The 15,318-nt window shown below is 39.1% G+C and overlaps 1 protein-coding gene across 1 annotated transcript in view; it reads right to left on the bottom strand.

The window, feature by feature from the left end:
• The window catches only part of LOC131253082 (DNA polymerase alpha catalytic subunit), a 36,449-nt gene extending 22,394 nt beyond the window's left edge, over window positions 1-14,055 (bottom strand). The window contains exons 1-4 of the mRNA XM_058253909.1: window positions 12,901-14,055; window positions 8,907-9,077; window positions 8,670-8,753; window positions 8,458-8,532 (exon numbers count right to left, since the gene is read on the bottom strand). Of these exons, the coding sequence (XP_058109892.1) occupies window positions 8,458-8,532; window positions 8,670-8,753; window positions 8,907-9,077; window positions 12,901-14,028 (1,458 nt within the window). The 5' untranslated portion in view covers window positions 14,029-14,055. The remainder of the gene's footprint in view (window positions 1-8,457; window positions 8,533-8,669; window positions 8,754-8,906; window positions 9,078-12,900) is intronic.
• Window positions 14,056-15,318: the final 1,263 nt, after the last annotated feature.

Here is a 15,318-nt window from a genome sequence, read left to right as displayed (position 1 = left end):
TCTGTATGGTAGTAAATATCCCAAGATCATTACATCCAGATAGCGTTATAAACTTTTTAGATTATAGCAGCGACTCCTATAAGGTAATTGAACCAATGGAAAACAAATCCGGCTTCTCAGTGCATTTAATGCAGTGTTTTCAGTAACGTTGTAGCATAGCGTGTAGCGTACGCTACGTAGCATAGCATACGCAAGTAGCATAATTCCCTAGTAGCGTAAGCTACAAGGTATGTAGTGTAAGCTACAATGCATGTAGCGTACACTACATGTAACATAGCCTAGCGTGGATAGTGTAAGCTACCTGAAATCTCATTTTTTAAGTGTTTTTTCTATGTTTGTTTAACACCTATTTTAAAATGGTGATGACTTGTACCTATGACACAAGACACTACATGAACCTAATCTGGACCATCCAAATTGTGGTCCATATCATAGGTAGAACACTTATATCAATCCGGAGCATCCAATTTGTGGTCTATATCATGAATTTGTGATGTTTCAATAAATACGGAGAAAAAAAAAAAAGTCACACTTAGAGATGTCTAAAGGCAAAGAGAGAGATTTTGCATGAAAATAAGTGGTTGATGATCCAGATTCATAGTCAAGAACTCATAAAAATTATGCATTTTGTAATTTTTATCATATTTTATATTATTTCAATTAAATGTATTAAGGATTGTGTAGCTTATGCTGTACGCTATAGAGGACCAAATGCCACGCTATATGCTACACGCTATTTAAAACACTTATTTAATGGGTCTTAAAGCACCTGTGCTTCTTATTAAACTTTGGATTTCAGAAGGATGTGATGAAAATTTGTTGATTGTGTGCCACGTCACAGGCAGTCTCTATTTTGCATTATAGTGATCCCAAAAGAGGTTCGCCGATTTTGGGAGCTAATTTCCAAAAGGGATCATGTTGAGCTTTGGTGGCTTGGAAACTCATGCCGAGGTATACATAATAAGTTTCCATTTAATGGGCGCCTAAAAGCATGTGTTGTCGTCATTGTTCGAAGTATCAATATCACTATAAGTTTTGTTGGCCAGGGATAATCTAAGTATCAATATCACTATAAGTTTTGTTGGCCGGGGATAAGGAAAAAATATCGATATCGTCAATAATATCATTGATAACCGAAAATGCAATGAAATATTAATGAAACATGGGGGAAATGGTGGAATTTTTCAATGAAACTTCATGAGACGCTAAAAATACACATTTGCATATTTAGGAATTAAAAAAAATGCATTCTTTTATGGGGGCCTAAAAGCATGTGTTGTCATAATAAGTATCCATTTAATGGGGGCCTAAAAGCATGTGCTGTCATAAGAAATTAGTCCAACCATCCCATCCATCCAAATATTCATCGATATTTCAGAACATTGACAACATGATATTGCGCCAAGAAACCGTCGACAATTGGAAAGGAAACAAAAGAGTGTGGTCTCCATATTGCGCATGTTGTGAAAACAATAATATCACAATATTATGGATGTTATCATCAACAAATTTAACAACCATGAGCCTATAAAAAAAAAAAAAAAATTTAAAAAAAATTTGAAATGGAAAATTTTTTAATAAACAGATTTTTTGCAATATCAATATGTCGGCAATATTACTGAAATATTGCTTATACATTGGTGATGCAAGAGATAAATGAAATTTACACAATAAAAATATTGGTGATACACTAGTAATATCAATACATTGGCAATACAAGAGACATCTAGAATTTTCACAATCGAAAATATTGGCGATACATTGGTGATATCGATATATTGGCGATACTTAGTGATACATCGCTACTACCTGGAATTTCTGATACTAACAGTGTTATCAGTATTGCCACCAGTGTCATCGGTATCGCCAAGCTAGAGATACAAATAATATCGGGGATATTTAGATAATATCAGGGATACTTTGAACAAGACTAAGAAGAGGCGGAGCTCACACATTTCTGAATTCAAACCTACCCAACATATAATCGAGGAAAGGAAGCCCAATAAACGTGATCATAGTCTTTCTCAATATCCAGCTTGCAAACCACCCCTCACTTTTCCTTCTTTAAATTCTGAGTCAATACATTCATTAGGAAGCAACACAATCCAAAATCTGAGATAATAGATGCGAGAACAACTTAGAATCAAAAGGCAAGGATCTTATACGGACTCCCCAAGAGGCTTATTGGCCTAAAATCTTTCAAACTTTCAAAACCTTCAATTTTAGGGATGCTTGCAATAAAGGAGGCCCCCAACTCCTTAGACAACTAGCCCCTTTCAAAAAATTCCTTTGCAAAGGCAACCACATCGTTCTTGATCTCACTCCAAAAAGTCTGAAAGAATGCCATTGGAAAATCGTCCAACCTTGGGGCCTTGTCTCTACCTAGAGAATCATTTGCCACTTTCACTTCCTCCTCTAACACCGAGATTTCAAGTTCACTTCCTCTAACACCGAGATTTCAAGTTCACTTTCTCCTCCGACACTAGGATTTCAAGGACCTTAGCTTGAGCCTCAAATAATGAAGGGAATTCTAGGTTATCCAATAAAGGCCACTCCCAGCCTTCATCTGTCAACAAACTGCTTATAAAAATGGACAACATAAGTGCAAATTTGCTGTGTCACATACAATAAACAATAATTTTGTTGAAATATATTTTGATATTTTCACAATTGACTAGTTCAAGTTTAGGGCCCTAAAAAGGTCAAGCCAAAAGCCCAATAGGACATGGGTGAAGGCTGTAAGAAAAGAATTGATGATCCATGGTTTAACTGAGGGTATGGTCCTTGATAGAGTGGAATGGCAGAAAAGGATTCGTGTAGTTGACCTCAATTAGTTGGGATAAGGTTTAGATGATGATGATGTTATCTTCACAACAATAGTTGTGACGAGTAGTTGGTTACTTTTCTTTCTTGAGCAATAGACCCAAATTTGCCAGAACGATCATGCATTAGTCATGCTTCTCCAAAGGCAATGTTAAGTTTACATCTATATTGCATTTATTTGTGTTGCACAAAGCATTTTATTAAAGTATGATTTCTTAATTTTGATTCTACTATGTTCTGAATTTTTAGCGACAATGGTAGGTGGGAACATTAGATATTGCATTAGAGATATGTGAGGTGCTAGGCATGGGGATCCTAGAAAACTCAACATCCCAATATGTGTAGGTGGCCCATCCGCATGCATGTGTGTGTGTGTCATCAGCATCGTTGTTGTTGTCATGGCCTCGTTCTAACCATTTGGGGTCAGCTTGATGAATCCTCTCTTGCCAACCATAGTTGAAGCAAGTATTTCCATGATTGCTTGGCAAAAATTCTGTGACCAGCTGCCTGCTTGACATAAACTCTTTCAGGACTTGGAACCAGCTGGGACATTGGTTCTTGGCAGAGTTTAATTCATCTTACATCAAATTATTTTATGTAAATAATCCAAATATCACAGTAAACCTAAAACTCAATTATATATATGTAAAAGTATTAATAAATAATAATGGTAATAGCAGTCTTTATGTGCAGTGTGTCAATGAGCGCCCAGCACTCTGACATAGACACATGTCAACATGACACATTACCAAAATGTCATCACCTTGTTTCATAGTTTGTAATCCTTCAATACCTAATAAGTAGGCTTCATATAGAAGGAAACTCCAACCAACATGATAGGGAGTGTTGATAGAAACTGTAAAATATTTATTTTTTCAGTAGTTGTACATATTTGGTACTAGGATTTGAGATTCTACATTGATGCCCTTAACACAGATTTCTTACAAGCAGCTTATCGTAGAATGGACTGTCAACGCTGACAAGCTAAAGGGGTGTGATCTTCTTTTTCTTGGAGCATAGTCGGTCCGCCTTCTCAGCGGCCCTTCTATTGCGTTTGTTTTGTTTTGTTGTTTTTTCCTTTTCTTTTGTTTCTTGTTTCCGTTTCCCTGTTTTTCTCCTTTTCTTTTTAATATAATCCTCGTGAATCTTCAAAAAAAACACAGATTTCTTACAAGGTCTTAGGCGGCATTTGGCATCTCCACAAATAAGAGCTTATTGGCTTATTTCTTTAAAAAAAACCTTTTAGACTATTTGGTAAAAGCATAATTAGGGGGCTTATTTGTTTAGAAAGTAGCAAATAAACTTCGATTTTATAAGTTGAGGGGTTACTTTTTGAAAAAGAACTTATTTAGCTTACACGGGTAGACATTTTTGGTTAATTTTTGGACAAGTTTGAAGTAATTCCCATTTTGCCCTCCTTTTCTCTTTACAATATCTCCAAGGTAGGCTCACATGATGAACGACCCATTTGAAGGTAGGGCCCCACATGATGAATGGTCCACAGCAAATGTGGGCCCACATAATGCACAGTCACATCAAAGGTGAGCCTCATGGCCCGCATCATAGTGTGCCCCACATGATGGATGATCCACATCAAGTAGGCCCTACATGATGGACGGACTGCATCAAAGGTGAGACCCACATGATGGATGGTGGACATTGATTGTGGGACCACATGATGGGAGGTTGACATTAAAGGTGGGCCCACATGATGAATGACCCATATTAAAGGTTGGGCCCCACATGATGGATTGTCCACAGCAAAGGTGGGACCTACATGATGGATGGTGGACATCAAAGATGGGTCCCACATGATGGATGGCTTGATGCAGCCCCGCATGGACTATCCACATCAAGTGGGCCCCACATGATGGATGACAAGCATCAAAGTGTGGCCTAACATGATGGAACATCCACATCAAGTGGGCCCTATTTGATGGGCAGTCCACATCAAAGGTGGGACCCACATTATGGATGATGGTCATTGAAGGTGGGGCTCCGCACAATGAATGGTCCACGGCAAGGTGGGCCCACATAATGGACGAAGTGGGCTTCACATGATGGATGGCCCACATCAAAGTGTGGCCCCTCATAATGGACAGTCCACATCAAGTGGCCCCACCTAATGGACAATCCACATCCAAGGTCTCACATGACGGACAACCCATATCCAAAGTGAGCCGCATGATGGATGATCCACATAGGTGTGCCCCACACAATGAATGGTGGATATCAAAAGTGGACCCCACATGATGGACAATCCACTTCGAAGGTTGGGCCCACAATGTGGACACATCAAATGTGGACTCCACATGATGGGTGATGGGTAGTGGACAATGAGGGGCCCCACATAAAGGACAATTAGTATTGATGGTGGGCCCCACTTGATGGATGGCCTACATCAAGGTGGGCCCCTACTAATGAATGGTCCACATCCAAGACGGACCTTGCATGATGGATGGCCCACTTTGAAGGTTTGGCTCACACAATGGACAGTCCACATCAAAGCTGGGTGCCATATGATGGATGATCCACATCCAATATCCAACATAATGGATAGCCCAAATGTCTTAAAACATGAAGATTGTATGCAGCCATCCAGTCTTTTGTCATTTGGGGCACGGTCCATCTATGGTGAGAACCGTGAGATCCACCAAAACAACCATCTGGATTGCTCTTATAATGGAGCTTTCGTAATCTTTAAACATGACACAACTACCCCTAAAAAAAGCTCTTATTTAAATGTTTTTCCAAACTTGCTCATTTCAAATAATAGCTTTTTCAATTTCGAAATAGTGATTTTACCAAACAAGCTTGTTTAAAGCAAGAGCTAGAACAAAAAGAGCTTATTAGAGTAGCTCTTATTGAAAAAGCTCTTATTCAATTAGAGTACAGATGCCAAAAGAACCCTTAGTTTTATAAGAGTAAATGCCATTTGTCGAATAACCAGTATTATTAACTCATGTTTTACTATGCTTGCTGACTACAAAACAGAGCATGTTCCATCACCGGGCAATTGTTAACCTGAAATATGTTGCTACCTTCCATACAGCAATTGAAATTGAAAAATGGTCAGGGTAGACTATTCATGCATTCTTTTCACAAATTTTTATTCATAAATATTCAATTGTGTATTTTTAGCATCTCCTTAAGTTTCACTACAAAATTCCACCATTTTCCCCATGTTTCCCCACATTTCCAATTATCAATGATATTATCGGCGATATCAACAGTGTTTCCATATCCTTGGCAGCGAAACTTATAGCGATATTGACACTTCAAACACTAGTCCTTGTGAATGGCTCCCCCAAGGGTTATTTTAAGGCATCGAGAGGGTTATATCAAGGTGACCCCTTATCCGCCTTTTTTAGTCGTGGTAACCGAGGCTCTTGGTAAGATGCTTCTAAAAGTTCGAGAATTGGATTGGTTCGAAGTAACAGAGTTGAGACCCTTGATAACTTATTTTCATATCACGAATGACACCATCCTTTTTTGCGACGCAGAGGCAGAGATGGTGGACAACTTGCAAAAATTTGTCACATGCTTTGAAGTTGTTTTAAGCTTGAAGGCGCATTCCTTGAAATGCAAGATGTTAGGAACTTACATATTGGAGGAGGAGATACATAGGCTTGTGGCGGAATTGCTTGATTGTGGCATGGGATCCTTTCCTTCTTATCTCGGATTGCCTCTATGCATAGGAAAGCCAGCAAAGCATCTTTGAGATCCAGTTGTTGAAAGAATTGAGAGGAGCTCTTTTATTGGAAAAGTCGGCATCTTTTTTTGGGAGGCCAGTTAACATTGATCAAAGCAGCTTTCTCCAACATGCCCCTATATTTCCTGTCGTTGTTTAAATGCCCAAGATCAATGTCGGACAAGCTCAAAAAGCTCAAGTGTGATTTCCTTTGGATCGGGAAAGAGGCGCAGAAAAAATTCCACCTTTCAATGTGGCAGGATATGTGCAAGACTTTTGGTCGGTTGGAAGGAACAGGGTGCTAACCATGGATAATTTATGCAAGAGAGGTATGGTAATTCCGAATATCTACATCATGCGTATGGGCGATGTTGAGCAGATGGACCATTTATTTTCGCATTGCCCTTTTGCGAGGAAGTTATGGGAAGGCTTTCTTCAACTATAAACGTCAGTTAGTTGATGCCAAATTCCATTTCCTCCTTTTTGACTTCGTGGCACGAAGGCGAAGTCGGGAAAGATGGAAAGGTGGTGTGGCAGTTGGCAGCAATGGCTATTCTTTGGGCCATATGGGAAGAAAGAAATAGCCATTGTGAATAGATCGGAACCAGAAGGTCGGATCTATTGCAATTTGCAAGGTGGTGCTTGGGTGGTCGAGTGGGCTTCTAGGTTTAAGGAATTAGTGCTTGTGTCCTTATATTGCCCTTATGGGGTTGTAATTTTTCCTTTCATTTTTGTTTCCTTGTATTATTTCCCGCCTTTTTCAGTGGAGCTTCTTAATAAATCTGTTATCTATCAAAAAATAAAAAATTATATGTGACAATTTAGTTACACCGAAGATAAAAATCTGGCAGGATGGTAGAGCAAAGAATCAAACAATATCTTCATCATAGAAGAAAAGAAAGAGAAAGAAACCACCTCAAACGTTCATGACTAGTGGCAAAAGAAACCAAATTGATTCGAGCACAAAAGGTAGAACATGGTACGAAAGCAAACTCGGTCAGATGATGTCAAATGAAAAAAAAATTAAAAAATTGTTATGTGGCACCACACCCATTATGCCTGGCTAAGACAATGATGCCAAGTCATTCTAAATGGATGGTTAAAGCAAGATCACAGTTACAATGTCTGCTTTATTTTGAAAGAGACATGGGAAAGGCACAGTGGAGAGACTTGCCTTTAATAGATGCTAGTGGAGAAATATTTCATAAAGAAGTAAATGAAGAAACAGAAAGTAATCAAATGACTGGAATGGGCAACGTACATCTTAAACACAAGACCAATATGGCCTAGATCATCTTAGATGCAATTTATGCATGTTAGATAACAGGACATCATTTGCTATGCACCTTGAAAGCTGTTTGCTGAAGTGATTCAAAAGAAGTAATGTTATATTTTCTTCTGTAGAATACATAGAAAAAATGGCAACTGCTACCAAAGCAGAAACTGAGTAGATGGATAGCATCTAACTCACTACTGTCAAAGTAGTAAGACCAATTGGTTGACATGATTAAAAGCTATAGGACCAGTGAATATGTACTAGCCAATTGTCACCGTGCACAATGTTTCATGCCATTAAAAGTGGTAGGCCGACATCTCCAAGCATTTCAAAATGGTGGCATTTCAAAATGTGAATTGACCATTTTGAAATGCAGGTGACCGCCTACCATTATTGCATAGGAGGTGTGCACCAACTCTCAGTGTACCCTGTGCACACATGATATTTTCCCTATGCTAAATAAGAATGAGTTCACTGGACCAGAAGAAAAAATACAGTGAATGATAAATGTAATCATGTTTATTAATCATTGCACAGAAATCATACTTGCATGAACCATTAGCAAGATTCCTTTTGCAAATTGCCAAGAATATACTAGAAGACATGCAAGAGAACTGTGTTATACTAAAATTCTCAAGAAAGCAAACTCATATTCAGACTGACATACCTTAAATGGGTAGTTGACTTTGAGAACATAATGCTGCCCAATAGGCATGTCAGTTCGCTCGAACGCATAAGCCCTCTGCAATACAATCCATGTAATGTAGGGAATAATTAAGAAAGGAAAATAATAAAGAAATGAGATCCATAATAATACACAAGATGTAAGATATACCAAGCATTAACAGCAACCTATTATGAATAAAGCAACTTACAAACCTTAACCGGCGTCATACTAAAAGTTGACACATTGAGATCCAATAACCTTTCTGCAATTTCATTCTTTAATCCTGATGCCATCTCCTACCAAAGAATAACAAAGAAGTTCCACAAAATATGTTAATATTAATGACCGAAAGATATCATCCCTGAATACCAAGAGTAGAGATAATGTGGAACATAATAATGTCTGTATGATGGGTAATGCTATAAAATTTTAGTAGTATCTAAAATTACTTGTAGCTTTTTCTGGAAATCTGCAGGTGAAAATCGAGAATCCATCCTGTTTGTTTCAAGCTCCATGATAGCATCATTTGGAAACACCGAACTATTGGGGAGAGCATAAACGCATCTCTGCATGTTCTTTACTACCACACAACAGCTGTGGTAGGCACTTCCTGCTTTAACCTTAACACATACACAGATTCCATCGCATCAGCCTTCCAAAATTGCAAAATATGTTTCTGTATGAGCCAAATAAATCAAGCATCTGGCTATATGCATGTAGTATTGGAGAACATGCCGTTTTACAAAACCAAGAAAAAATTCCAAATATGTGAACTAACAAACTTGCTTTACTATCCAGTAAGATGCAATATTCAGTCTACACAAAAAGAAAGAAAAGAAACAGTGCAAGCAGAACATAGAGCAATACATCCAGAATGCATGAAGCATCTCTAAAACACGACTTAGAAGTTTCCTTCGTAGAATGAAGTCATTGCTAATGTATGTAGTTTGATCTGTTGTAATTGTGATTTGTAGATTTTTGTTGTGCTTCGATTTTTACTTGTGCTTTTGGCAAAGGATACCATTTAGTTCAGTAAGGGAGGTTTATATCAAATTCTGTTATATAAGAAGTGTGTTTGTATCTATGTATGGATGTATGAACCTATGCGGTTCCATCTAATGGAGGGTTCATATTAGTTGGTCAGCTGGTGGCCAAAATTTCGACAAGCCAAGTTTACCTGAATCGTGGTACGCAGTACATTACTTCCTACACTGGGGGTAGGGCCATGTGTCTCTCTAACACATACATAGTGTGTGCAATATAGTTCAATATATGAACTCGTTGAAATTTATATATTAAATGATGAATGTTATTAATTATAGACCCTGCATGCTTAGGTTATACATACTATAACTGAATAAATAGAAGTATAAATCATTAATATAAATTTTCATTAACTTGATCAATAATAAGAATATAGAACCCTAATTTCGGGTCACTAGAAATAGTGATCGGATCATAAATGACTCATAATCCGGATCACTTGATCCAAAGCGGAAAATGTGGGGGTTTCATGTTATAGGTACCATTGTGACAAGCTACCATGAGAATGATGATGAGGTATGAACATATGCATGTTTCTGTATATATTTTATCACAATGCAAATTATTCTAATACAAACTGAATCGAGTCTCAGACTTAACCGGGAGTCTAAGCTTTGATACAGATTGATCGCTACATTAGATCATGCAATGGAAAAACTCATATTGCATATGAGTGTGAACTTCCTCGTTGAGTTATTCTCTTTGTTTCTTGCTTCTGCAATCCCACCCCTGATACAAAAACTAAACCTTAGATCTCAAGCATATAAACCCCAGGCCTGCAAGGTATAGAAGAGAAAGGGATTCTTCACCCAACAGTAAGAGGTGTTAGAAAAATATCTTTTACAAGATTGCATGGGGACGCTTTGCCATGTTCCTTTTGACTTAGCATTCTGCTAGCTCCTTGACCATTAGAATTCAATCTGATCTTTGTTTTACTAAAGGAAACTTCTATAGGATAAGAAATTCAGTAAATAGAATCTCTTCGAAATAGAAACTACATTTTTTTTCATAACTACTGAGCTTCATCTGGTAGATTCTTCAGTTATTTTCATTTTTCTTTATTTCTCCATTGTCTCTCTTGATCAAGCAGACTGCACCAAGACTAACAAATCACCAACTCTGGAACTGGGAATGGTAATATCTAATCAACTTATGGGCAGTAATTTAATACAAATTGGAAAATTTTCAATACAACTTCCAATGACTATTGACAATCCAAGAGCTAGCATTGTCTCAGAAATTGAAATAAAACCACATCTGGACTCATTCAGTCCAGAGCTGTTTGAAGGGTAAAAACTTCTGGGCTAATGTTAATGGACTAATCACAAGGCCGAGTGGGTGATCTTCTACTTCTATATTCGAAGCGCATATAAAAGAGGAAGGAAGAGGAGTGGAAGCAATTAAGTGCATGGAAGAGAGACAACAGAAGGTAGGAATTAAGCTACTTTAAGAGCCAAAGCATTTGCAGTAATCTTCTCCTACATGGTCCCAAAGCTACTAATGCCTTTGATCTACTAAACCATTTCACAATAGTTGGCCCTAGATCATGAGAAGTTAACTTCTGAGTGTTCTTGCACCAATGACCATCTGCTCCTATATTTCTTCAACTTCTACACGTGTACCTAGTATGCATCAATCAAAAAGTACCATTGTTTTAAATAGCACATAGCGTATAGCATAGCATTTGGCCCTTTATAGCGTGTAGCATAAGCTACATAGCGTATAGTGTAAGCTACACGATACTTAATAATTTTTTATTAAAATAATAGATAAATGTGATAAAAATTACAAAATGCATAATTCCTAGAGTTTTTTTACTGTGAATCTGGATCATCAACCAGATTTCCATGCAAAATCTTTCTATCTCTTTGCCTTCAGACATCTTTAAGTGCGACCTCTTTTTTTATTTATTGAAACATCATAAATTCACAATACGGACCATAATTTGGATGGTCCGGATTGATCAATATGGACCACAATTTGGATGGTCCAGATTGATCTAATGTAGTAACATGTGTGATGGGGATGAGTCACCACCATTTTAAAATAGGTGTTGAGCTAGCATAGAAAAAAAAAAAAACTTATAAAAAAGAGAGAGAGACAGAGAGAGAGAGAGATTTCAAGTAGCATACGCTACCTGCACTACACACTACATGCCCTATAGTTTTTTTTAACCAATGCACTCACACCCAACACACACCCACATACTCACACCCCCACACACCCATGCTTTGTAGCCTATGCTACCAGGGAGCTACACTACAAGTGCTACTGAAAACACTGGAAAGTACCAACAAGAAAGCTCGCAAAGTAGCTCTACATTCCCTATGGCCTCGAGATTTGAATTCCATTAGCTTCAATCAGCTGCAACTCCTTAGGGATCTTTGATTTTTTATTTTTAATTGATGTGACCAATAGGAAATAAAGTGGGCTGCCGAATGAGATGGTTTGTCCATGCGCTACGACAACTAAGACATTGCAACGAGGGAAACTTTGATTGAGGTTGAAGGGCCGGGAAGGAAGGAGTGGGGAAGGTGTAGGACTTGGATCGAGGCGGTGAGAACTTACATGGAAAGCTTGATCACTTATTGAAGATGAGGCCATCAAAATGAATGGTTGGCCAAACAAAATTCATTAAGCCAACACTGACTAGTCAGGACAAGGATGCAATGAGGGTAACGTAAGAACGAACATAGAACTTTGATGCAAAACTCTTTGAATATATCCTTCTACAGATGTACGTAATTATGCATACTTGCATGCAAGTCTCATCATCATCATCACAGCATTGTCAATCATTTCCTATCCATCTTTTGACACTTTGAAGTAAATTATTTAATGTATTTCAGATTCTTCTAAGAAGCAGAACAGTCAAGATCACCCAACTTAAATCAAGTTTTGAAATTCAGAGCCGCTTTTACACAAGTTCAATTAATACATACACAAGATGCCCATTCAAAATTTTAACAATAACATGAAGCATCTCTGGCCCATTTGGGTAGGAGATCACAGAAAATCGGGATTATGCCTAAATCCCGATTTTGGCGCACCCCACAACATCCACATCAGAAGCCCTCTCTTTAGTTCTTTAAAAAAAAAATAAAGAAGTAAAAAAGATAAAAGCTTGTGATTAAGTAGGGCAAAGCACAACTTCATGCATGCAAATCTGACATGGAAAGCATGGAGCCTGCCAAAATCGGGATTAAGGCTTAATTCCAATTCCCAATGTTAGGGTATCCTTTACCTAAACAGACCCTAAAATTTATGCACAAGGACATGGTAAATACCCAAGATCAGCCCATTCACATTCCTACATCATTCTGTTATACATATCACGAAATTTCGGAACACATAAAGAACTAAAATTAAAAGAAGATAAAACCAACAGAAGTTGTGTACCTTCCCAAAAAGATATAGATTGCCAAGGTTAGCACCATAGAGCTCCTCATAAGCGTCGATCATGTAAAATGGCAGGGACCCATCTGAATCCAGTGCAAGGTCGGACTTCTCCTCACAAGACATGGCAGCCACACCATCAAAACCACCATTCCCATTCTCTACTTGACAAAATTCCTTCCATCCAGCCGCAGCACTCAAAGCAGGATTGCTTTCCACCTTAACCTTGGCATTGAGGGAAAACACCTCACTCTGCACTGCTTCTGCTTTCGCTTCCTTGTTATCCAATGCCATCTCCGTGTCCACCTTTACATCTTCCGATGAACCGTTTGGCTGGGAAATCCGATCGGAACCCACTTCAAAATTCAAAACCGTATCCTCTTTCACTTCCAACGGCAGATTATTTTGACAACCCAAATCGCTATTTCCTTGAATTCCCGCATTCACGTGATCGCATAAGACAACATTTTGTTCTGGTTCAACTACGGAATTCACAAAGGCAGGTTGATTTTCATTCTTAATAGGAACGCTCTGGGTGAAGCTCTTCACGCCGGATGGTGGGGCCCGCCTCCGTCTCTCTCTATCAGCTTCATCAGGTGCGAACTCGGCAATTACATCATCGACAATGCTCTCCACTGCCGACGACCCTTTTCCCTTATCATCCCTACTCTTCTTGAAAACTGAAGACGTGAACATTGATGACAACCGTTGCTTCCCCATCAGAGCGGCAGCAGCTGAAAGTGAAGAAGACGGCTTCTTGGGTTGCGGATCTTTCTTCACGACCACCTTCTTTTTCTTGGGTTTTCCCAATTCGCCGTCCGATTCGTCAGAAGGTGAGAGCCCCGCCTGGGACCAGTCCTCTTCTTCACCTTCATCACCATACCCGAGGCCGTCATCGTCGACGATGAAGTCACGGGCCGCCTCACGGCGTTTGGCGACGAGGGCTGCGTACTCGTTCTCGGCGACAGTGTCGTAGACAGGTTCTTCCATCTTGATCTGGAAGCTACTTTCGGATCGGCGGCCTCCAGATCGGAGGGCTCTGAGGCGCTCCAGGGCGTCTGCCCGAGCTGCTGCATCGGCGCCTTTGCTTCTCCGGCGACCGGCGACGATGGGCTGCGGCGAATCGTCCATCTCTCTCTCTCTCTCTCTCTCTCTCTGGCGTTGTTGGGGATGGAAGAAGAGGAGTTTATATGATACTCTGGATGCGTATGAAGCTTATACGCAGGCACACAGACAATACACACGTGGCATATTTTAACTCAATAAAACCGACTGGATTGTTCAGCCCACTGTCTTGAAGTCACGGTCCTAATATCAGATTGATTGAATAATCCTATCCGCTGATTCGTGGACGTGTTTGTGGAAATAGGTCAGTTGAGTATTTTTCATCTATAACCGTTCAATAAATGTCGATCAATCTTATATACACATAATCAAATAATATTTATTTTTGTGCCGTGTATAATTACGCTCGGTACAATAATTTGGACGGTTCGATTCAACTAATTTTATTCTAAGTATGCTACTTCTAAATGCATGTGTATTATCCATCACAGTCTGTCAGAGTATCAAAATTTTTCTCATGTGAGGAGAAGTGAAAAGAGACTCTAGCTGTGAATGACACTTGGTACGCCGGCACTCATAAACTGTATCCGGAGAAATATTAAATAAATATATACCGACTAGATTGTGGGATTCACAGTTTTATAAGTGATAAATCAAAATTCAGATTCTTGAAATAAATTTAATCTCTGATTAGTGGAAACTTGTTTGTTGAAACGGGACTGTTGGATTTTTTATCTTAATCGTCTAATAAATATCCACTAATGGGTTTTGTTTTATTAAACATATTAAGCTTATATATAATTTCGACAGTTAAATTTTTATTAATTATATTAAAAGTATTCAGTATATTAGCGCATGTGTATTATCCATCATGCTCATCCGGTGTATCGAAGTTTTTCTCAAAGAAATGTCGATGGCGGGAAAACTCTCAGATTTTTGGCGCCAAGGGTACGGTTTGGTAGTTGAATGGGAGTGTCTGTGATAATGGGCTGGGCTGGCCGAAGCCTAAATCAACCCCGCCCTCTTTGGGCTTGGAATTGGACGGTGGAAAATATCACAGGCCTGTCCTTGACCCTGCCTGCTAATGGATTGAAGGATCGGGCACTGACTCGTCCGGTCCCGAGTAGAGTCAGGGGGTGACTCGTCCGAGTTGAGTCGAATTAGGCTTATTTTAGACGCTGACTCGACCGAGTCCGAGTCAACTCAGGGAAGTTGCATACGACTTTGATGTCAATCCATGCCTCCGGACCTAGTTGGAGGAAATATGCCGGAAGTGGATTGCGTGGTGTGCTACACACCACTGACCTCGATGGTGGGTTGACATCATCAACCTCTGTAGGCCCACCATGATGTATG

This window comes from Magnolia sinica, chromosome 8 (genome assembly GCF_029962835.1).
Source record: "Magnolia sinica isolate HGM2019 chromosome 8, MsV1, whole genome shotgun sequence".
NCBI lineage: Eukaryota > Viridiplantae > Streptophyta > Magnoliopsida > Magnoliales > Magnoliaceae > Magnolia > Magnolia sinica.
This window is presented reverse-complemented; position numbering and strand designations above follow the sequence as displayed.